The sequence below is a fragment of the Melospiza melodia genome, unplaced genomic scaffold, assembly GCF_035770615.1.
Source record: "Melospiza melodia melodia isolate bMelMel2 unplaced genomic scaffold, bMelMel2.pri scaffold_47, whole genome shotgun sequence".
NCBI lineage: Eukaryota > Metazoa > Chordata > Aves > Passeriformes > Passerellidae > Melospiza > Melospiza melodia.
In genome coordinates this window covers 5,390,756-5,404,976 of record NW_026948793.1, presented here as the reverse complement: position 1 = coordinate 5,404,976, position 14,221 = coordinate 5,390,756, and the positions used below count along the sequence as shown (strand labels likewise).

Sequence of the window (14,221 nt, the reverse complement as noted above, 5' to 3'; positions counted from 1 at the left end):
CAGGGAATAAATAGATTTAGATGTCTAACTTTGGTTTATCTTTGTAGCAAATTATGCATTGTGTTACACTTACTAATAAGGAACAAAACTGCCAACTCTGTTTGTGCAACTGTTCAGGGGTCATTCTTACTCTTCACTGAACACATTTAACACATCTAATATTCATAACTGTGTTAGCACATTTAATATTCATGAGTTTGGGGTAGAAGTTAAAGTGTTACTCCCCCAGTAAGTGTTGTGGGAGGATTGGGCCAGTGTCAGTCTGTAAAGGGAGGGTGGCTGTGGCCCTGCTCTGGCAATGGCACTTCTGAACACACCCACACAGGCCGTCCGCGAGTTATGTGCGTCCCCAAGGCTGAAATAACACGTGCAGGCCAAAACTTTTCTAATCCCTTTTCCAAATTTATTTTTACCTCTTCTCCTTGAAAATCTAAAACCCTGGAACAGCCTTGGCTACCCCTCTAAACGCTGCTGGACAGTGGGCTCATTAGAGCGGCCACCATCGCTGCTGGTGCGGTACTGTGAGGGAGAACCTCACGGCGCAGTGGCAGCAGCCCCGCCGAAACGGGCGGACGGGAAAAACCCATGAAGAGAAGCCACGGTAGGGGACAAGGAGGGACAAGGAGGGACAAGGAAGGACAAGAAGGGACAGGAGGGTCAGGGAGGAACAAGGAGGGACAGGGAGGGAAGGAGGCATTCCCACCTGCCCCGTCCCTCTCCTCAGCCCTGCCGCCATTTCGGGAGCTCTGTGCGGGCGTGCGGCTCCCCCTGGCGGCCTCACAGCCGTCCCGTCCCGGTGGCCATGAAGTCCATGTTCGTCACCGTGAGCACCACCAGCTTCGATGAGCTGATCGCCGCGGCCCGCTCCCCGCCCGCGCTGCAGGTCAGTCGGCCGAGACACCGACACCGGCCCTGGCCCGGGCCTGCCCTCCCGGGGCTGGCGCCTGTGCGCCGCGGGCTGCCCTGCCCTCCCTGCCGCATCCCGGCAGCAGTGCCGGGGCGCCTGAGGGCGCCGTGGCGGTTCGGGGGTGCCCGGCGGAGAAGCATGAAGTGTTGCTTGAGGAAGGGGAGGGACGGCCTGTGGGACGGGGGGGGGGGGGGGTGATACCGGGGCCGGGGCCGTCTGGAGCTGGGCACAGCCCTCACACAGCCTCTCTATCCCCGCCTCATCCCCTTCGTTCCACCTCCGTCATCCCCCCCTTCTTCTCCTTCTCTCTCTCCGTCCCCCCTCCCCACCATCTTCTCCGCCCCCCTTATCGCCTCCATCCCCCGGTGCCCTGCCCGCAGGCGCTGCAGAGCCGCGGGTACCAGAAGCTGGTGCTGCAGGCGGGCTGGGGCTCGCTGCCGCAGCCGCAGCCCAGCAGCAGCCCGGCCGCGGCGGTGGAAGCGTTCCGGTTCAAGGACTCGCTGGCTGAGGAGCTGCAGAGCGCAGACCTGGTCATCAGCCACACAGGTACAGCCCGGCTGCTTCTGGGGCTGCGGGAGCTCCGTGGGATGAGGTCTCTTCAGCCCGGGGTGAGCTGGCTGGGAGTGCTGAGCTCCACAGCTGGGTTGTTCAAGAGGCTCCCCTCTTTCAGCAGCGAGTAGGGGGATATTTGATCTCTCACCATGTTTTCTGTTCCTCTTGTAGGTGCTGGTAGCTGCCTGGAGACTCTAGAGAATGGAAAACCACTAATAGTAGTAATAAATGACAAGCTGATGAACCATCAGCTTGAGCTGGCCAAACAGCTGCACAGAGATGGCTGTGTCCTCTACTGTAACTGCAGGTATGGAGCTGCTGGGGCTGTTCCTGCTGGGCAAGAGCATTCAGTCCATGTGACTGCACAGCTGAGAACGCAACAAGGTAATTTACATCCTTCTCTGTCATCTCCATCTGGATATTACATTTTCCAGAGTGAATAGACTAACACTATGTAGAAATTTACCACACTTACCAAGCTTTTTTACCACAATAATTATTTTTTTACCACTTATAAATATTTTTTCATTTGAGGTAACATATATTTAGATTAAAAAAAGAAAAACACTTCAGGGGATTAATAAAGCAGATATAGATATTATCTGGTTAGTAACTTTAAATACCCCTGTCTTTCAGGTACTCATTCAGGCTGCCCTTTTAACCAAACTTCCTGAATCCACCATACCATCTGACAAGTAGTTTCACAGATCCACTGCCTGTCACTTCAGGAGCAAAATTTAAACTAAACTAACAAAAACACACAAAAAACCCCCTACCCCACAAGCAAACAATGTGTGAAAAAATCCCACCATCACCAAAACTCCTAGCTCCTTTTTTTAGAGTTCATCCTGACTCCTGTTGGGTTTATTTCTCCTCCTGGTTTTGACTGTATCTTACTGTTTTCTCTTTACTCATGATTGACTCCACTCTAAAAATAAAAGATGACTTTTAAACTGAAGGCAGAAAAAATGTAACGCCCTTTACTTAGTCTGCATCTTGTTCCTTTGCCTTGCAAGCAGAGTTTCCTATGTTTCAGACGAGCTTTCTGAACAGACCAGGCCTGGCATTCATTTAAATTGAGCAAGTTTCCTAAACTTATTATCTTGGTGCTTCTGTCAGCTTTGGAATATTTATTTCTTTGTGTTGGGCAGTGCCAAGCATTCGAGCCTTATTTGCAGCCTGATACTAGCAAGTGACAGATTGATGTAGCTGTTCTTTCTGACCCTTTCTGTGATCAGGGGAGAACTCTTCCATGTGTTCAAATAGGATGGATTTCCTCTTATGGTTTATGGAGCAGAGCCTCAGATCTTGCTCAGTCTCCCAGCACTGTGACCACAGAAGATTAAAAAGTGTCAAAGTTGAGTTTGTCTCAGAAAGCTGATGGAAGTGTGTTCTCAGCAAGGCTCCCTACCAGCCAGTGCTGGCTGGGGCCTGCTGCTCTGGGCATTCTCTTCCTTTCCATACATATCCTTATTTAATATTTCCATGCTAAAGAATTATGTATGGATGCATAGAAAGAAAATTGTATTTAAAATTTTCCCATGGGGTGGCTATTTCTTTAATTTTTGCTTTTGGTCTCTTTTTACTGCACTCTTGTGGAGACAATGCAGTCAATGAACTTGTCAGCTTTTAAACCTTTTCCTCCTGGACAGCCAGAAAAGTTTGCTTCATTCTTGAATAAAGTTCTTGGGTTACAATAAACAAAACAGAGAAATAAAAAAGTTGGAACAAAATGTGTCATCTCCTCCACTTAAGATCTGCAGCTGGGCCAAACACTCAAAGAAAATTTCATTTAATATTAACTGATATTAGTGTCAAACTCATTCAGCTTTATGCATAAAAGAGTACAATGCCAATAAGGAGGGAGTATGGACTGTCGTGCGGCATGGACAGACATATTTCTGTCACAAAAGCTGCACTGGAATGGGAATTCCACCGATGAGGACAAGTTAAACTACTTCTTTACAGGCATGGCATATGCCTTCTGGTCTCTTGACCTTTTTTGCTAAACACAGGTGGAAATGTGAAATACAACGCTGTGTTTCATGTCAGGTACAAACAGGCGACGTGTATTTGTGAATGAGAAATGTGTGGACCCAGACAATGGGTGAGCTGTGAATTCTATTAATAAGTGAGGAAAATAAAGCATGGAAAAAGGCCTTTGAACCTATCTTTGGTTTGCAATTAACGCTGGTTGATTTAGGAGCATTGGAATTAAGGTGTTAAAGATAAGGCTTTTTGCTTGCATTGAATCCATAAAGAGCTCTGCAATAATAATCTTTTGAAGCATAATTTTAGAATATTACTTGTATCCTTGAAACTATAGCTTTGGAATATATAAAAAAGAAATATGCTTATCTCACGCCTTATTGAAGCAGAGAAAAACAGCTTGAGAAAGGAAGATGAACATCACCTGAAGCGTTATGAACAAAAATTCTGCCAATTTTTTTTGTGAGAAAAAGCTTACCGTGGTTGCTGCTGGGCTGCTGCTTGTGTTATGGTAATTATGGGTCGTTGTCGTTAATAGTTGGTTTTGTATCAGTAAAAACTCCAGCTGGGACCAAGTTAATGGCCCTTCTCTGAGACAGTGAAGGGTGGGGACCTCCCAAACAGTGAGGAGAAGAGACTTTAGGGGGGGGAATATGCAAAATAACTCCAGGACCAGCATGCCATGAGAAGCTACTGCTTCTAGCTTGCTAAAAAACACCTCAAAACAACAAGCCACCTAAGAGCTGAGAGATTGGAGTAATGTCTGGACGTCAGGAACGGAGCGCTGAGCCTGCAGAGATGCTGAACACCGTCGCATTCCCTCTCACCCTGAGCACGGGAGTCGTCCCGATGCCAGGAGCAGGCCAAGAGAGGTGGCAGGATTAACATCGGAAGGGGTCACCACGCCCTAAAGGCTCCCACGAGGACCGGACCCCCAGCTCTGCCCCTAGTGGACAAAGCTGCGCATGTCCTCCTCCTCCAAGTCACCCGGGGAGAGGCGACGGGAAGCTGCAGCCCCTTCCGAGCTGCCCAATCCTGAGCTGATCACTTTTAATAAAGGCACTAAAAGGAGAAAAAGTCTCCTGCCCTGTTTATTTTAGCTTGGGCGCTCGTCCGCAATTACCACGCCAGAAGAGGACACCAGGACTGGCCATCTTGGACCTCCAGGACAGCTGGCTATCAGGACCAGAGAGATCGGCTCAGGACCAGCGACACAGAGGAGCACTGGAGCACCAGACTGGTGAGAAATCCGGTGGCAGGAGTGGGAGACGTGCGCATGTGTGTGTGAGTGAGACGAGGGCTGGCAGCCGGACCTTCGGAGCAAGAGCGGACCTCTTGGTACCAGATTTCCGAATGTTCGCGAGAAAGCCAACCGGGAACAGGGGAAAGTGAGTGGAATTAGCGTGAGTGAGTCGTCTCCTAAGGGGGAAAAAAAAGGGCTCCCCCTCTCTGGGCATGCGGAGGGAATAGTTGTATGAGTGGAACGCACGAAAAGTAAGTCCTGACAGAGGGAAGTCAGGCAGATTGTAAGTCCCGAGAAGGATTTGGGTAGCTCACAAGCCCTGCAGGCAAAGTAAGTCCTGACAAAGGAGTCAGGCACAAACCCCAGCGAAGGAGGCTGCGTGTTGTTTTTAAGTCCTGATACGGTGAAGCCTAAAAATTGGCACGTTAGGCAAACTAAAAATCAGGCAGCAGCTCTTCCTGACTGAGGGAGTCAGGCACAACCTGGATTCTTAGGCTGACGTTTCATGTGTTCAAGTCCTGATAGATGTAAGACCTGACATTGGGAAAGTTGGACAATCAAGAGATCGGGCAGTTGTTTCAGTATAAAGTCCTGAGCATCATGCAGAAATTTGAAGTTCGGTGGAGGAGGCTGAAGCTCCTCAAACAAGAGGTTTATTTTTTTTAATTACCTGTCAGTAGAGGCACCTTTGGGATTTTTTACTGTTGAGACCTGAAAAATGGGAGGGTGTAATAGTAAAAAAAGACCGGCAAGAGACTGAGGAATATACCTTCCAATAGTCCCTTAAGAGAACTGTTGGAGAGATGGGGTTCTATAGAGGCCACAGAGGGATTAGATAAAATGAAAATGATCCACTACTGTGTAGAAGTGTGGCCGGAATTAGAGGTGCAAGGAGGATGGCCTTGGTGTGGGACAACGGACAAGTGGATGTGCCAACAACTAAATCATCTGACAGCTCGAGGAGATACTGATCCTGAGCAATTACTGTATGTATCTTGCTGGTTAAAGAATGCTATTGGGGATGAAGGGGTGCGAATTTGTAAGGTACAGAAGAAGAAGTAGATTCTTTTAGGTCCTGCTTAGGTTATTTTAATCTGTTCATAAATTGACATGTGCAAATGTGAATGTGACACTGTGTCACTGTGAATTGACATGTGACACTGAATCCAAGTACCTCCTCATGCAGTTTGAATAGACATGAAAATCAAGACCCTTCATGGCTGACAATCAATCAGACTCTCCCTACCCCCACCCCACCATTTCCCCCATCCAAGCCCTGGCACTCAGAGCAGCCTTGTGCAAATCTGTGCTCCCTCCAGCCCAGGCTGCACCTGCAGCTTTCAGCTACTTGGCTCCAACACCCACCTGCTTTCCTTGGAGAAGGAGCTGTCCGAGACACAGAGGGATGTTCATTTAATCTCAGCCAACAAAGACAAGGGAAGGCACAGCTCCATCAAATGCAAAAGTCATTCCTGTGGTGGAAATTACATCTACTTTCCACAGACATTCTCAGAGCAATGGAAAACACCTTCTGTGCCCAGCACAGATCCCAAGGTCCCCCCAAACCCTTCCTGCCCCAATTCTGCCCAGATTTGCTCTTTGCACACATGAGTCACACGCTGAAGTCAGGAGCTCCCTCCATGCCCAGGGGGAGGAAAAGAGAGAAAGGGGATGAAGAGCTCTCCTGTGCAGAGACCAAAGTCCAAGTGCAGCCCATGCAGTGGGACCCACAACTCATCAGGTTTGTGTCCTTTGGCCTCAGGGACTGATGACACTCAGAGGCACAGAAAGGTTTCTTGTAAACAAACAGAACCTGATCATTTGAACAGTTTAATAACCATCACAGCTCTTCTCTCAGCTCTCTGGGATGTCCCAGCAGCATGTGACATGTCCCCTATCCCCCATGGATTTCTGTACAAGAACAGTTTTAGATCAGGACAAAAGAAAAAAAAGGTTCTGTGATAAATACAAACATAATTGAGGTGATGATTATTTTTATATTTATAATATATAAACTCGGAAATCTTGGTCAACTTCTTGCACCTCAAAGCATTAAACCAGTCAATTGAGAGGTACTTGAATGACCAGAAAGGACCTAGAGGAGAAAATCTGGGAGCAGCAGGAAGTACAAAGATCCAGCTGCTCTAAATGAAAAGATGTTCTTAGAAATGGCCATTAAAACAGGAGAGCAGGAAACACCTGATGGAAGAGTGAGATTAAATAATAAACTGAATAATGCTGACACAAGTAGATGAGAAGATCAGTGTTTCTTCTTCTGCCATCAGTATGCTTCCAGGGAATCCCTGTTCGTACTAGGAAAATTTTGCCATTTCTCAAAAGTACTCAAATGACCCACATAAAAAAGATCTGCTTGTATCTTATGATATAAGCAGGTATTAAAACCTGTGCCCCTTTCCAGGCAGACATCAGTTGTGTGCCTATGAACAGGCAGTGCCACTTGTGCCCTGAGGTTCCCAGCTGGGATTGGATCTCTCCGAGAGCACCCAAAGGAGAGCAGAGATCCTTGCAAGCTGCAGGTCCCTGACATCCCCGCAGGGTTACTCTTCCATCAACATCTGCTCTGCTTCAGTCTGAAACAGGGCCCAGCATGGTGCCGGGATCATCAGAGAGCTGAGGTGTGTGCTGAAATTCAATGCCCTCCCCATCGCACAGCAGCCCTGCATTTCCCTCCTGCAGCCTTGATCTCCAGCACAGCCATGGAGGCTCTTTGGGCTCTGGACTGTTGCTGCAGCCCCCAAGGACAGCTGAGCTCTGCCTTTGGCACAGTCAGGCCTGGCCAGTGCAGGCCATGCTCAGCAATTGCTTGTGTGTGCCTGGCCTTGCTGTCAGCCCTGGCAGCGGCCGCATGGCCCCTTTGTGGCCCTGTGCTGGCCCTGCCATGGTGGCCACACCCCTGTGCAGGCCCAGCCCAGGCCAGGAGCATTGCGGCTGAGAACGGCCCCTGTGCCATGGTGCCCACAGCAGCCTTGGGGCTCTGTGCCCCATGGCCTCCCTGCTGGGCAGCCTCTGCCAGCTCCTGCAGAGCCCGGGGCATCTGTGGGCCTGCACAGACAATGTAATGGGTTAAAACTTTAAGTTTGTTCATCAAAGCTGACAAAGTAATTCCAGTAAGACTATTGCATCACCTCTAGTTTGTCTAAGTAAATTTCCAGACTTTAAAGGATAAGGAAGATGAAACCAAAAGACAATAGTTTTCACAAACAGTTGTTTATCTGTTAGTAAACTGTTAATATGGGTGGGGGGTTTGCTATGATTGATAACACAGTATCAGCTTATCCACTCAGTAAACCTGGGATTCCAGGAACTCAGCAGACTGAGCCTAAGAATTCCAGGAATCAGAGAAAGGAAAATTACCAACTTTCATCTTCAGACCCCAGGAGGTGGACTATGACCACCTAAACACAAAAGAAGAATACGCAGAGTACTACACATCAGCCTGGAAGCAGGACTGTATAAGAACTCCACGGAAAATCAGATGAGTGCGGCAGTGGTAGAGCGGAGACTCTCCTGTCACGCAGCGCGCCCAGGACGCTGACTTTGCCTATTATCTCTTGCTCTATCAATTAATAAATTTAATTTTATTTGGACTTATTAGTGGGTGATTCATTCCCCACCGCAACTAACCTATAACAGACAGCCCTGCCTCGTGCTCTCCAGACCTTTGGGCCAGCAGAGAGGCAGCCAGGGCTGGCCATGGCCAGGAACAGGCCCTGAGCCCTGCAGGAGGATAGAGCTGGGCCACAGCCAAACTCAGCTCAGGACAAAGCTGGGCTCAGCAGCCAGGGCTGCCAAGGGCTGGGCACAGAGACTGGGGCTGACAAATGTCCTGGGCACCCTCCCTGCTCTGTCCATGCCACCAAGGGCACTGAGCAGCCTCCTCTCAGGGCCACTTGCCTGTTTGCAATGCCTTGCACAGGCGCTGGCCCTGCCCCACAAGGCCTGGCCTAAGTCCTGCCCCTGCACGCTCAGCCAGGCTGAGACGGACACTGATGGTTTCTGGGCCAGGCTCCAAGAGCTCCCTGCAAGCTCTGCCAGCTGCCCTGAGCTCTGGGCAGCACCAAGGGCCTCTCCCCAGCCCAGCCCAGCCGGCTCTGGCCCCGCAGCTCTGCTCAGGCCAGGCTGCTCTGGGCACTGGCCCCATGGCCTCAGCCCCTGGCAAGGGCACAGCAGCAGCTGCAGCTGCCACAGGACTCAGCCCCAGCCATGGGGGAAGGTGCTTGGCCAAGGCCAAAGGAGGCTCCCTGGCTGCCCTGCTCCCCTCGGGCTGAGGTGCTGAGAGCTCTTTAGCCCCTGCTGCCATCCCATCTGCCCAGGGCAGCACAAGAGCCGCGGCCTTGGGGCCCTCAAGAGCTGCTCCTGCTCCAGGCCCAGGGCCCATGCCAAAGCTGGGCAGCCACAAAGCTGTGCCCATTTCTGTTCATTGTTGCTCTGATGGGGATGGACCTTCATCCACTAGGAGGTTGGTGATCAGTTTTCCTACTCCGGAGGCCTCTTCTTTCTTGAGCTCTTCAGTTCACAAATTCACTGAAAAAGGCTCATAAACATTTGTTCAAAATAGACAAACAAGAAAAGCCCATGGGAATAATTTAAATTTTCAGTTCTTACTCAAAATGCTCAAACTAGAAAAACCCTGGAAATAATTTATATTTTCAATTCTTCTGTGGTTAATCAGACATTTCAGAAGTGCATTTAAATTGAATATACTGTATTGAAACAATGCAGAGAACATTGTTTTATCCAGTTTTCTTTTCCTGTTTATACATTGATATCAGCAATCCCCAATTGATATGGATCCCCAGCGTCTTCTGATGCAGTCTGAACAGATATGAAAATCAAAGCCCTCCGTGGCTGACAATCAAGAACACTTTTTCCCCATCCCCTCCCATCATTTCCCTCACCCAATCCCTGGCACTCCTATGGATCAGGAATGGTGTGGCCAGCAGGAGCAGGGCAGGGATTCTTCCCCTGTGCTCAGCACTGGTTGGGCAGCATCTCGAGTGCTGTTTGCAGTTCTGGGCCCTCCAATTGAGGAAGGACATGGAGGGGCTGGAGCGTGTTCAGAGAAGGGCAACAAGGCTGGTGAGGTGTCTGGAGCACAAGTCCTGTGAGGAGCAGCTGAGGGAGCTGAGGTTGTTTATCCTGGAGAAGAGGAGGCTCAAGGGAGACCTCATCACTCTCTACAACTCCCTGACAGGAGGGTGCAGCCAGGTGGGGGTCAGGAATTTTTCCCATGAAACAGTGACAGGACAAGAGGACACAGCCAAAAGCTGCACCAGGGGAAGTTTAGCTGGACATTAGGAAATATTCTTCACAGAAAGGGTGTTTGGGCATTGGAATGGGCTGCTCAGGGAGGTGGCTGAGTCACTGTCCCTAGAAGTGTTTAAAGAAAGACTGGATGTGGCACTGAGTGCCATGGTCTGGGTGACAAGGTGGTGTTGGGTCCCAGGTTGGACTTGATGCTCTCCAAAGTCTTTTGCAGCCTGGTTGATTCTCTGATGATTGTGATGCTGCAGGTGCCTGGGGAAGCCAGGGGCCATAGGGACACTGCGGGGCCTGGTGGCACTAAGAGGACCATGGTGACACTGTGTACGACATGGCAGCACAGAGCCAAGGGCCCATTGTGACACTGTGGATGGAAGCAAGGAGTCCATGGTGACAGTCTGGGTCCTGCTGGAACCACAGAGGCCACTGTGACCATGCAGGGCCTTGTGGAACCATGCAGAGCATTGTGACAGAGCAGGACCTGGTGTCATGATGGGGCCATTGTGACACTGCAGGGCCCCATGGAACCAAGGGGCCAGTGCTGCTCCTCAGGGATTCCTGGAATGAAGGAAACATGTTTGACACCATGGTGGCCCTTGGGAACAAGAGGCCATTGTGACATGGTGGAACCAAGGAGAGCATTGCTGCACTGCCAGACCTCCTGGAACCAAGGATCCATTATGACACTTCAGGGCCTTGGGGGACAAAGGGCAACTGTGACACTGCAGGGCCCAAGGATCCAAAGGACTTTGTGGCACCAAGGGGTCCCATGGAACCAAAGAGACATTGTGACACTGGGAGGCCTCATGGAATCATGGAGGCCATAGGGACACTCTGGGGTCTCATAGAGTTGTGGTGAAACCAAGCTGGCTGGGAGTGTTGATCACCTGGAGGGTAGGAGGGCTCTGCACAGGGCCCTGGACAGGCTGGATCCAGGGCCCAAATTCAACAAGGTGAGGTTTAACAAATCCAAGTGCTGGGTCCTGCACTTTGGCCACAACAAGCCCTGTAGCACTACAGGCTGGGGACAGAGTGGCTGGAGAGCAGCCAGGCAGAAAGGGACCTGCAGGGACTGATGGACAGCAGGCTGGACATGAGCCAGCAGTGTGCCCAGCTGGCCAAGAAGGCCAATGTCTCCTGGCCTGGATCAGGAATGGTGTGGCCAGCAGGAGCAGGGCAGGGATTCTTCCCCTGTGCTCAGCACTGCTTGGGCAGCACATCGAGTGCTGTGTCCAGTTCTGTGCCCACCAATTTAGGAAGGACATGGAGGGGCTGGAGCATGTCCAGAGAAGGGCAACAAGGCTGGGAAGGGGTCTGGAGGACAACTCCTGTTAGGAACAGCTGAAGGAGCTGGGGTTGTTTATCCTGGAGAAGAGGAGGCTCAGGGGAGACAAGGCGGTGTCAGGGCACAGATTGGACTTGATGATCTCCAAGGACTTTTCCAACCTTGCTGATTCTGGGATTCTCTGAAAGAACCCTTGGAGCAGTTGCAGGAGGAGCCCTGGGCCTCCTCTTCAGAAGCTCCAGCAGCCCAGGTCCCTCAGCTTCTCCTGCCAGCCCCAAAGCCCATCCTGTCAGTCCTGCAGAGCCTCTGCAGCTCCTCCTCACTGCCCAGAACAGGGAGCCCCAGAGCCAGACACAGCAGCCCAGATGTGCCCCCCTGGCCTGGGGTGCCTCTGGCAAGGGAGCAGCACCAGGCACTGCAGGAGCCTGCAGACAATTCCTGCAGCACTTGTAGGATGATCCTGCTGCCCAAGGGACATTCCCATGGTGCCAAGTCAGGAACTGCAATGGGGAGTGAGGCCGGAGAGGAAAGGGCAAACAGGGATGGGCTGTTTGCAGGGCAGGGAACAGGGATGGGCACTAGGAAGAAATTTTTTGCCAGGGAAGAGTAAAGAAATCAAAGGTGAAGCCAAGGAAATGGTCAGACAACTTTTGGGGTGGCTGCCAGGCAGCCCTGGCCCTGAGCAACAGCATCTGCAGTGGGACAGGAAACTCCCAGCTGATGGGAACAAACTTTCTGGCTGACTGCAGAGGCCAGGACAAAGATGAGTGGTTTCCCTGGTGTCCCCCACCCCTTGCTGGCCTCAGGGGCTGATGGCATTTGTGCTCCCTCAGGTTCATGTCCCCACAGCAACAGCATGGGGGTGCTCCCACCTGCTCTGTGCAATGCAAACAGGGGCTGCTGAGCCAGTGCTGCCGTGTCTGTGCCTGCAAGGATGGGGCACCAGTGTGAGCTGGGGGAGAGGCCAGGGCTGCAGAGGGGGCATGTTGTTGGCAGCTCCATGAGGACGCTCTGGGACGCTGCCCTGGGCTGTGCAGCACACTGGGGATGGATCAGCCCCTGCTCTCCTGCTCCTTCCCCTCTGCCCCAGGGCCCTTGCAGAGCCCCAGCCATGCTGTTTGCCCCCAGCCTGCCCACGGCCAGGCTGGGGCTGCTCACGGGGCTTTTCTGTGCTGAGCATTGGCCTGGCCATGTTCTTGAGAGTGCCTGGGCAAGGAGCCTGGAGCCCCCAGGCCCTGGGCTGAGGCGTCAGTGCTGCCCCAGCAGGGCCCATGGCCTGTCCCTGCTGCAGCCCCGGCACTGCCACCCCCAGGGCTGTGCCCGGCCCTGAGAGCACTCAGGCCCTACAGCAACACCAGGGCCACCAGTGTTGTGTTGTGTTTTTAAATTCCCCAGTTTTCTCCCTTATTTATGTATGCTCCCCCTTTGTTCTGTGTTAAATGGTTCCTCCCTACTCAGTTTTCCCGCCACTGTGCCCCTGACAGTTAAGTTACCCCATGGATACCCCTTCCCCCTCCACTGTCAATCTCTTATGTTATGTAATTTCCCCTCCCAGGCTTTGCCTTATAAGTAAGTCTTCTCTCCTCCCTGGGCCCAGTCAATCATCCCCCACTCCTCCCAAGCTTCGAGAAACTTCTTCTCTCTGGGGGTTGTGGTTGGCTGGTGTCCCGGGGCCCCTCCTCTGCTTTACGTTTATTGGCTATATCCTTATGCCAGTTATGTTGTGTGCCTCCCTACCTATTCATAGATTGGTTTGCCGGGTTTCCCTCCCTTCTCCACCCCCTCCCTTTAAAACCTTGTTGCTCCGCCTGTTCGTTGCCATTTGCCGGGGGTTCTACCATCTGTTGGTTGCCCTCTGCTGTGGGACCTTCCAATAAACCGACCTGTTACCCCTAGCAAGTGGTCACCTCCTCATTCGTCCTCTCAAGCGCAAATAGTCCGATTCCGAGATCCAGCCCAGCCCGAGGCCAAGACGCCAAGGGGGGCTGGCCTCCGATGCGTAGGGGCGTCGGCCATTCTCACCCCTTCAGCTAGCCGGACTTAGGGCCGCGAACGCCCTAGCGCAGTGTGGCGCCCAACGTGGGGCCTGAAAGTGGACACTTGGACAGCTGACCACTGACTGGACCCCTCGGAATTGGAATTACAGTTTTCCATTGGACGCTACGCTACCTCGGGTAGTAGCAGACCCTGTTTTAGGGGTAGCGCTCCCCGGGGATTGGAGTCCCAGCCCTCAGCACCGCAAGAGGAGGACTCCAGGGACGGAAACCACCGCCCAGTTTTGGTTTTCGTCGCCACCGAGTTGGTAAGTCCAGGCCCTGCCTTGGGGACTCTCCGGGCTTCCCCCCTTGCCTTTTTACCTCTCCCTAGGGGTACATGCCCTGCCTTGGGGACCTAATCCCTGCCCTCTTTCCTTGAGGTACTTCCTCATCCCCGTGCCTTTTTTGTTTTCTTTTCCCTGTGGGTGCCGGCTTCCCCAGACGTGGGGCCCGGACCCATCCCCTAGTCTCCTTTTTTTTCCCTCCGGCCGGCTCTGACTTTGGGGCGGTGGGGGGGTGCAGGGGTCAGTGGTTGGCGATCCGTTGTTTTAGTTTGCGTTATTCACTTGGCGAGTGGTTGAACCATCAGAGGATTTCCCCCCTTTCTAGTAGCAGTAATTCCTGTGCTAGAAAGGTGCCATGGGTGCAGGCTTGGGAAAATCCCAAAAGGAGGTTTACTATGTTGTGAAAGGTTTATTGCTTGGGAATGGGCAAAAGCCCCCCAAGCAAGCGTTGAAATGTTTAGTTAGATGGATCTTTTCTAAGTTCCCCGAAACCTCCCCGGAACTTGTAAAGCAGCCACGATATTGGGCAGCTGTTATAGCGAAATTAGACGAGGCCATAAATTCTGGGGAGGCGAAGTTGGCCACCGTGGCTTATTGGGCGCGTAGGGTGCATGCAGCACTCCGTGCGTTTGGGGAGCTTAA

General features: G+C 51.9%; 1 protein-coding gene across 3 annotated transcripts; it reads left to right on the top strand.

The window, feature by feature from the left end:
• The first annotated feature begins 802 nt into the window (after positions 1-802).
• LOC134413646 (UDP-N-acetylglucosamine transferase subunit ALG13 homolog) lies at positions 803-3,159 on the top strand. Of its 3 annotated transcripts, XM_063147708.1 has the most exons (5): positions 803-883; positions 1,288-1,453; positions 1,631-1,766; positions 2,703-2,715; positions 3,061-3,159. In XM_063147708.1, the coding sequence occupies exons 1-5, from the start codon at positions 803-805 to the stop codon at positions 3,157-3,159; spliced, it is 495 nt and encodes a 164-aa protein (XP_063003778.1). The 3 variants fall into 3 exon arrangements, with proteins under 3 accessions (XP_063003778.1, XP_063003776.1, XP_063003775.1); XM_063147706.1 differs by lacking the exon at positions 2,703-2,715 and having other exon boundaries at positions 1,631-1,765; positions 3,047-3,159; XM_063147705.1 differs by lacking the exon at positions 2,703-2,715 and having other exon boundaries at positions 1,631-1,785.
• The last annotated feature ends 11,062 nt before the right edge of the window (positions 3,160-14,221 follow it).

Bases quoted from the DNA above. Each gene is read 5' to 3' on its own strand.
- LOC134413646 (XM_063147705.1), top strand. From the start codon at position 803: ATGAAGTCCATGTTCGTCACCGTGAGCACCACCAGCTTCGATGAGCTG. The intron at 1,454-1,630 runs GTACAGCCCGGC...TTCCTCTTGTAG, and splicing joins CCTGGTCATCAGCCACACAG to GTGCTGGTAGCTGCCTGGAG. The intron at 1,786-3,060 runs GTTCCTGCTGGG...ACTCTTGTGGAG, and splicing joins GGTATGGAGCTGCTGGGGCT to ACAATGCAGTCAATGAACTT.